Source organism: Panulirus ornatus, chromosome 15, assembly GCF_036320965.1.
Source record: "Panulirus ornatus isolate Po-2019 chromosome 15, ASM3632096v1, whole genome shotgun sequence".
Taxonomy (NCBI): Eukaryota; Metazoa; Arthropoda; class Malacostraca; order Decapoda; family Palinuridae; genus Panulirus; species Panulirus ornatus.
The window spans coordinates 30,487,116-30,496,902 of record NC_092238.1 but is presented as its reverse complement, the minus strand read 5'-3'; the positions used below and the strand labels follow the sequence as shown (position 1 = coordinate 30,496,902).

At 47.4% G+C, this 9,787-nt stretch overlaps 1 protein-coding gene across 3 annotated transcripts in view; it reads right to left on the bottom strand.

The window, feature by feature from the left end:
• Window positions 1-9,787, bottom strand: part of LOC139753812 (uncharacterized) — a 446,936-nt gene that overhangs the window by 58,517 nt on the left and 378,632 nt on the right. For all 3 annotated transcript variants that reach the window (XM_071670702.1, XM_071670704.1, XM_071670705.1), the window contains one exon: window positions 364-566. In XM_071670702.1, coding sequence (XP_071526803.1) covers window positions 364-566 — 203 coding nt within the window. The remainder of the gene's footprint in view (window positions 1-363; window positions 567-9,787) is intronic.

The window sequence follows — 9,787 nt, the reverse complement described above, 5'->3', positions numbered from 1 at the left end:
CATACCCACACAGAGACACACACACACACACACACACACACACACACACATACACACACACACACACACACACACACACACACATACAGACACATACACACACAGACACACACACATACACACACAGAGACACACACAGACACACACACATACACACACAGACACACACACATACACACACAGACACACACAGAGACACACAGACACACAAGAGGTTATTTAGTCTCGAAGTCTTATGAAAAATGACTCATCGGGAGGAGTCCGGATGAGAGAAAGTCCTTGGCGACTCCTGCGAGTCACGGGGGCGAGGGACTCTCGTGGAGGAAGAGGGTCAGGGGGTCGTTGAGAGGGAACATAACTCACCGAGGGAGTTGTCGTAAGCGTTGATGTGCTCCGACGTCATGAACTGGTGGACGAGGGTCGTCTTGCCCACGCCCGGGGCGCCCAGCATCACGACCCTGTACGGCGTCGTCATCTCCGACGCCGACGACGCCTGCGACGAGGCGGCCGACGAGGCTGCGGACGTGGCCAGGGAGCAGGGGTGCGACCAGGCGCAGCCATCGGTGCTGGGGGAGGAAGGAAGCAGGAGGGTCGTTAGTAGTCAGGGGTGGTATTACTACTCCTAAGGGTGGTTCAGGGTCGTTAGTGAGTGAGGGGCGGCGGTGGTGGCGGAACCCACTGCCGAGGTGGTTCAGGGGTCCAGTCGTTGTGGCAAGGGCGCCCACTGCTGAGGTGGGTTATGATGCTCTTAGTGGCAAGGGCGCGCGCCCACTGCTGAGGTGGGTTATGATGCTCTTAGTGGCAAGGGCGCCCACTGCTGAGGTGGGTTATGATGCTCTTAGTGGCAAGGGCGCCCACTGCTGAGGCGGAGGAAGGGGAGGAAGCGATAACAGGGGAAGGGTGTGCACTCACTCAGGCAGGGGAGAGTGAGGTGAGGGGGGAGAAGAAGACACACACACACACACAACACACACAGGAGAGAGTCGAGAGAGGGAGGGAGGGAGCGAGCGAGCGAGGGAAGGAGGGAGGGAAGGTGGGTATGTTTGTGGTAAGGGAGGGAGAGAGCGAGCAAGGGTGTAATGCTGAAGTTCTACCACCAGGTGAGGGGGCTCGGTAATACCAAGGGAGACATCTACTACACCAAGGGCGCGTGACAAATGCACTAGAAGGGAGAAGATTCTTCTTCGTTGTCGTCGCTGCTCGGGGACGTACTCCGTGTGAAGGGGAAGACGAGGGAGGGAGTCAGGATAGGTCTCATTTGTGAGGGAAGGAGGAGGAGGAGGAGGAGGAGGAGGAGGAGGAGGAGGAAGAGGGGAGGGGGGTATTAATAATAAAGGGTGAAAGGGAGGACAGAAAGGGAGGGGGAGGGGAAAGGAGGGTAACATGCTCGTCAGTGGGGAGGGAGAGAGGAGGGCTCGTGCTTATTGTGGTGGCGTTATTATGTAAGGGGGTATTAATAACGCTGGTGAGTGTGGAGGGGAGAGGGGTAGAGGGGGGGGGGGGTTGTTAGGGTTGGGTCAAAGAGCTTCCATTTTCTGTTGACATGTTGTCTCATGCTGATATGTACTGTAATCAACATCCACAGCACTGAAACACACCACTGTCAACATCCACAGCATTGAAACACACCACTGTCAACATCCACAGCATTGAAACACCCCACTGTCAACATCCACAGCATTGAAACACACCACTGTCAACATCCACAGTATTGAAACACACCACTGTCAACATCCACAGCATTGAAACACACCACTGTCAACATCCACAGCATTGAAACACACCACTGTCAACATCCACAGCATTGAAACACCCCACTGTCAACATCCACAGCATTGAAACACACCACTGTCAACATCCACAGTATTGAAACACACGACTGTCAACATCCACAGCATTGAAACACACCACTGTCAACATCCACAGCATTGAAACACATCACTTCCAACATCCACAGCATTAAAACACACCACTGTTAACATCCACAGCATTGAAACACACCACTGTCAACATCCACAGCATTGAAACACCACTGTCAACATCCACAGCATTGAAACACACCACTGTCAACATCCACAGCATTGAAACACACCACTGTCAACACCCACAGCATTGAAACACACCACTGTCAACATCCACAGCATTGAAACACACCACTGTCAACCTCCACAGCATTGAAACACACCACTGTCAACACCCACAGCATTGAAACACACCACTGTCAACATCCACAGCATTGAAACACCCCACTGTCAACATCCACAGCATTGAAACACACCAATGACAACATCCACAGCATTAAAACACACCATTCAACACCCACAGCATTGAAACACACCACTGTCAACATCCACAGCATTGAAACACACCAATGACAACATCCACAGCATTAAAACACACCATTCAACATCCACAACATTGAAACACACCACTGTCAACATCCACAACATTGAAACACACCAATGACAACATCCACAGCATTGAAACACACCACTGTCAACATCCACAGCATTGAAACACACCAATGACAACATCCACAGCATTAAAACACACCATTCAACACCCACAGCATTGAAACACACCACTGTTAACATCCACAGCATTGAAACACACCATTCAACACCCACAGCATTGGAACACACGAGCGTCAACATCCACAGCATTGAAACACACCACTGTCAACATCCACAGCATTGAAACACACCAATGACAACATCCACAGCATTAAAACACACCATTCAACACCCACAGCATTGAAACACACGACTGTCAACATCCACAGCATTGAAACATACCATTCAACATCCACAGCATTGAAACACACGAGCGTCAACATCCACAGCATCAAAATACTACTATTAAGTTTCGCATCACAGAAAGGCAGGCAACCCTTCCTCAACCCTCACGACACTGAAACCCATTATTCCCGACTTCCATAACACCGAACTGCACAATTTCAACTTGGCAAACACCAGGAGGCAATATTTTTCCAACTTATCACACCACAGAAGTACAGTATACTAAAAATGATTGCTTGACTCTTTCTTTTTTCTTTATATCGGCTTTATGTCCATCGACTGCCGGGGTCATTCACTCACGCATTTCGTACACAGGAAAAGAAAGAATTTGGTTATTCATACGAACATATTTGATACCATAGAGATTCATCCCTGGGGATAGGGGAGAAAGTATACTTCCCACGTATTCCCTGCGTGTCGTAGAAGGCGACTAAAAGGGGAGGGAGCGGGGGGCTGGAAATCCTTCCCTCTGTTTATTTTTTCTTTTTTAATTTTCCAAAAGAAAGAACAGAGAAGGGGGCCAGGTGAGGACATATCCTCAAAGGCTCAGTCCTCTGTTCTTAACGCTACCTCGCCAACGCGGGAAATGGCGAATAGTATGAAAAGAGATTCTCAGTACATAGAGACTCCCCCCCCCCCCCCCCATTTGTGTATGGCGGTGGATGGAGATAAAGCCACGAAAGCCTTTGTTGATTGGAAGGAGCGGTGGGTGGGGAAGAAGGAGCGGTGAGGGAAGGAAAGGTTAGGTTTTAGGAGCTGAAGAATTCGGGAGGAAGGTTTTTCTTTCATTGGAGAGGTTTCTGAGGGAGCGTGGAGGGGGAGAGGAGAAAGCTTAGAGAGAGAGAGAGAGAGAGAGAGAGAGAGAGAGAGAGAGAGAGAGAGAGAGAGAGAGAGAGAGAGAGAGAGAGAGAGAGAGAGAGGAAAGTAGGTCTTCGGGCTGGACTCCCAAGTGTTTCCAGTGTTGGCTGAGAGGCAAGGACCACGTCAACATCCCAGTGTCTTCACATTCCAGGTCTTGATCCTGCTTGTGTGGTGTGGTAGCGCCACGTACACACGGTGACATGAAATGGCTCTCTCACTCCTCTCTCACACACAGACACACACGTCCAGAACATCTCACACAACATGATGCTCGCGGTGGATAATGACATAATCGCAACGGACACCCACTGATGGTGGTGGGTGGCGGCCCCGGCCCCCAACCCGCCCCGCCCCGCCCCGCCCCGCCGCTCCCCAGGCACTCACGACTGACGCAGTGAAACCACTTTAAATAAAGGGCGAGAGTCTCCTCCTCCTCCCTGGCCGTCGCTGTGATTGCTACCGCTAACACTTGAGGACCCGGGGAAATGGCTTGATGACAGAGGTCACACTCAACCATTATGTCATGGTAACAATTATTGATTGAGAAGTGTGTGTGTGTGTGTATATATATATATATATATATATATATATATATATATATATATATATATATATATATATATATATAAGGCTAAACAGGCGTTGAGATAGATAGATAGATAGATAGATAGATAGAGAGAGAGAGAGAGAGAGAGAGAGAGAGAGAGAGAGAGAGAGAGAGAGAGAGAGAGAGAGAGAGAGAGAGAGAGAGAGAGAGAGAGAACACTTCGTGGGTACTCTACTTGTTCTTAGTGAGCCACTCGTAGGCTACATCTCTTAAAGTGTAGCAATAAAACAATATATATATATATATATATATATATATATATATATATATATATATATATATATATATATATATATATATATATATATATATATAAAAGAAATAAGCCCGTATCTTCTTTCCTAATATTCTATGTTTAAACTCGTACATCTTGGCTCGTAGGGATGATGCTACAATCCTCACCGTCCCTCCGCCATAACCAGACACAACTGGATGATCACTTACCACCAAACTATGGAAGGTGACCAAGAAAACGGGAATTTTGAGCTACCCCAAGAAAACGGGAATTTTGAGCTAACCCATTTTCTGCGGAATCTAATAATACTTTAGATAAATTTCGAAATGATCTATGGATCTGGTCTTAAGTGTTTTTGTATGCAGATTAATGCCTTAGACGTTCTAGTGGGCCAATACCTCTTACAAAGGACCATAGTCTCTGTCAAGTACAAGAAGAGTAACATACGATACTTCCCGGAAAAAAAAAAAAAATTCAGTTGCCCTGTGAATGCAGAATATATCAAATTTCTTTTCAATAGTAATTCAACGCCATTATCTTTATTTTCTGATGACAAGCCGCCCTGCATCTGGTGTGCAGAGACGAAATGTAATGATAGTAATGCCAACGTTTACGTGAAGAACGAATAATAAAACAGAATAGTACGGAAGAGAGTGATTGTATTGGAAATGAAACATTCGAGGATAAAAGGAGGATTCATCGAGTCAAAAAAAAGAAAGAAAAATAATAAGATAAAGGCGAGGAGGTGTGGCAGTAAGAAAAAGTAATGTTGAAAGAGTTCAAGAAGATGCACTGAAATGGTTTGGACATATGGAGAGGATGAGTGTAGAGGGACTTACTACCTGTGTCATGTGAGGGAGGTGGAATGAGAAAGAAGAAGAGAGAAGCCGAGGACACGATGGAAGGATGAGGTTAAAGATGCTTTTTTTGAGCTACCGGCGCCTGAACATGGAAGAGGAAGTGAGACGTGCATGGGACAAAGAAAGTCAATTGGAGTGATGTGGTACACACACATATATATATATATATATACATGATGTGGAGGGAAGGGATAGAACCGCCTATCCCCATCCCCTTCCAATCTGTAACAGCTGAGGAAGGGAACAAAGCAAAGAATTTTTTCCTCAAAAAGATACTGTTGACAATGGTACCGAGTTAAAGAACGAACCCAGCCAGGTTTGAATTTTGGGCGTGGCACTCGGCCTATGGCCAACCCAGCCGTTCATCCTCCCCTCGGGGCTGGTCGATCAATAGATGTCTGGCTTAGGCTGGTGTGTGTGTGTGTGTGTGTGTGTGTGTGTGTGTGTGTGTGTGTGTGTGTGTGTGTGTGCTCACATACACATAAGAGTAAAGACATGGTACACTGATACAAGGTTAAGAGACGGGGCAACATGAATGTAAACTCTTCTTACAACACACACACACACACACACACACACACGGGGCCTCCGTGGTTAGTGTTACTAACCACGAGTCAGTACTGGCTGACCAGGCGTCGGGGCCTTCATGGGTTCGAATCCCTGGCGTAGGAGACGGCTCAGTACCATAAAAATCACTCACTATTTCGCGAAAAACCTACCTCCCTCAAGGCCATCTTCGGACACCTATGCCACTTTCCTCTCTTAACGAAACCCGACATCAAATTTCACTCTGGCCTCCACTATGTCACACACATCCCACCAGCTACCCCCTCTCGCCATACTCAGACCCAACTTACACTTACACGCCCACTTATATACTTAAGAATGCACGTGTTCACGAACCACGTACGACCAGTCAACGCTGACACCACACCACACAACTCGAGGGCCTATTCCCAACTCTCCTTCGCACCAGGGGGAGGACCTCTCCCAATGCCCCTTGATCGTAACTTCAATGGTCATTCTTACGTTCAGATCCCCCTAGCAACGAGAGTCGATCCCTTGTCTGCACATCGCCGAAGCACTCGCTCCGTTCCCAGAGTGCGCTCCTTCGGCCACTCGATCTCACTAGCTGTGGGTGGAGAGATACGCGCTAGGAACCACCAATCAATCTCTCTCTCTCTCTCTCTCTCTCTCTCTCTCTCTCTCTCTCTCTCTCTCTCTCTCTCTCGTCATCTACTTTCATCCTAAGCCAACACCGCGACCGAGGTCGCTTGGGGTCATATCCGCGCGCGCGCGCGCCCACCACACCACGACAACGATCCCTCAAGTCAGTCATTCCTCATCAGGGGTTCGTCTCACTCACCCGAGATCTTACTCCCCGAAGCATTCCAGAACCCCTCTCACCTCACTCCCATCCGGAGCATCGTTTTCCTCTCTCTCTCTCTCTCTCTCTCTCTCTCTCTCTCTCTCTCTCTCTCTCTCTCCATTCTTGTCGTGTGGTCACCAGTGGCCTCGCGCGACGAGACACGCCTTTTCCGGACCTCCCTCCCAGACCACATCCGCGCTTGATCCTCCTCCTCCTTGCCGCTGTGAGCAGAATGTGATGATACGAGAGAGAGAGAGAGAGAGAGAGAGAGAGAGAGAGAGAGAGAGAGAGAGAGAGAGAGAGAGAGAGAGAGATGAGATTAGAGAGTTACAGTGACATAAGACCTCACGTCGAACAATTACAAACGACTTGGTACCATTCGTCATACACAAAGAGGATCAGAAACTGAACCTTGGGTTCGTATGACGAGACACCCCCGCAGATCATGAGAGAGACATATATATCTGTCTAATTTCCCCACTCTTTATAAAGAGAAGCAACCTCACCTATATCGACAATCCATGACAGATCTGAACGTGCTGTGGTTAGTGTTGCATATTCATGATGTGAACGCGCCCGCCCGCCCCCCCGCCAGCCCTGATGACACCTAAATTGCCCTGACTTTGTCAAATTACGAAAAAAAAAAAAGAAAAAGCAAAAGAAAAAAAAACATTAAAACGGCAAAATTGTGTGGGCCGGACCCTGATTTTCGTTTTTTGAAGGATGGGCATTAAAATTTAATCCCGTCCTAATTATGGAGGAAAATACGATAAATTGCTACCACTGGATTTGGAGAAGAGATTATGTTATGTGCGCACTACGACACCTTTACGTTGTTGTGATGCGCACATGCGTCTGTCACCAGCACACTCATTAATGCTGGTGACAGACACACTGGTGCACTGGGACCTGGTTCACTCCTCTTTTTAGAGCTCTCTCTCTCTCTCTCTCTCTCTCTCTCTCTCTCTCTCTCTCTCTCTCTCTCTCTCTCTCTCTATCCCCTCTCGTTTTTAGTTTTCCTAAAGAAGGAACAGAGAAGCGGGCCAAGTGAGGATATTCCCTCAAAGGCTCAGTCCTCTGTTCTTAACGCTACCTTGCTAACTCGGGAAATGGCAATTCTCAAGGTGCCACATCCAATGTACCGAAACCACAGCTCCTTATCCACATCCAGGTCAGACAGACCTGTCTATGGTCTTCCCCCCCTCCCACCACCTCCGGCTGCTTTACACATTTCAGTTCACTCTATCCCGTGCATGCCTTTCACCCTCCTGCATTTTCAGGCCTTCAGAGCACTGAAAATCTATTTGAACCCCTTCCTTCTCCTCTCCAATTTGGTCTCCCCCCCCCATTCTCCTTATCCCGTCCACTTCTGACAAATATATATATATCCTCTTTGTCGACCTCTCCTCACTCATTCTCTCCGCACGTCCAAACCCCGTTAGCACACCCTCTCCAGCTCTCTCATACTCCCTGTTCTTATCACCTCTCTCTCTCTCTCTCTCTCTCTCTCTCTCTCTCTCTCTCTCTCTCTCTTACACTTCTATTACTAACCAGATCAAACCACCTCACATGACCTCAATCATTTCATTTCCAGCACTTCCACCCTCCTCCCCCTAACATCCCCATCTATACATAGCCCATGCCTCCTCGCACCCACAGAAACATCGGTGGAAACCCAAGACGTCTATAACTCGAACTAATTAGATTAACTTCTTCCACCTCTTCATTTCCGATAATTCTCCCTCCCAAAAAAAGAAGAAAAAAAAAAGAGATATTTCCTACCGTTGAGCGAACTTAGATCTCGCTATATCAACTTTTCCTACAAAAAAAAGAAGGAAAAAAAAAAAAAGGTTCTTGCAATTATCGGGAAACGAGTAAATATGTGAGTCTGAGCAAGACAGACAATAAAGATCATAATTTTCACTAAAAACTGATCCTACTTCCGGCGTCTCAACCCTCTCGTTTCTTGCTCTGTTCCAATAATGTTTCTTGCTAATAAATCAATGTTCGCCTGAAACGTCCTTTATTTTACTCTTTAACCCTTGATCTTTTTTTACTTATCCAGTTTCTTTTTGCGTTTTCTTTGCGATTTATGGAAGTGGTAAGTATTTATGTTCCCTTCGGTTTTCTTTTCGTAGTTTTCTTGACCTAAAACCAGTGCAGACTGAGACCTCCCCCTCCATACTTTATCGCCGTTTACCGCGTTATCGGGGTAGCGCTAGGAACAGACGGAGAAAGGCCGTAGCCGCTCACATCCATTCTCCAGCTGTCATGTGTAATGCACCGAAACTACATCCCCCTATCCACATCCAGGTCCTACAGACCTTTCCATGCTTCCCCTTGGTCGCTTCATATGCGCGGGCTGAGTCCACTGACAGCGCGTCGACCCCGGTATACCACATCGTTCCAATACACTCTATCCCGTGCACGTCTTTCACTCTCTAATTTAGTTCCCAAGCTTCTCCTTGTACCCTCCACCTCTGACACATATATCCTGTGTCAAACTCTCCTCAATCTCTCCGTATGTCCAAACAATATCAACACGCCCTCTTCCCCTCCCTGAACCAAAACCTTTTCATTACCACACCCCCTCTCTCTTACCCTTTCATTACTTGATTATACTGTCCACAAACATTTCATTTCCAACACTTCCACCTTCCTCCGGCACATCCTTATCCTATATAACCCATGTCTCGCATGCACACAACGTTGTTGTACAACACCTTCAAACATAATCATTTTCACTCCCTAATACTGACCTCTTCATTCTACACATTCTTCACTGCTCCTAAATTACCCCTCTCCCTCACCCATCCTTCCGCTTCCACGGTTCCATTGGCAAGCCATGTCCACTCCCAGGTATCTCAAACACTTCATTTCCTCCAAAATGTTCTCCAATTCACGACTCACATCTCAACCAACCTGTCCCTCCAGCAGGCCATGTTTCACACACGGTGATTCCATTCCATCAAGTTGCCTCCAGCCGAGGAAAATGGGTACGTGTGTCCTTTAATGAATCGTTTCGATTCCTCGCTCGTCATCGCCCTGAACCATCGT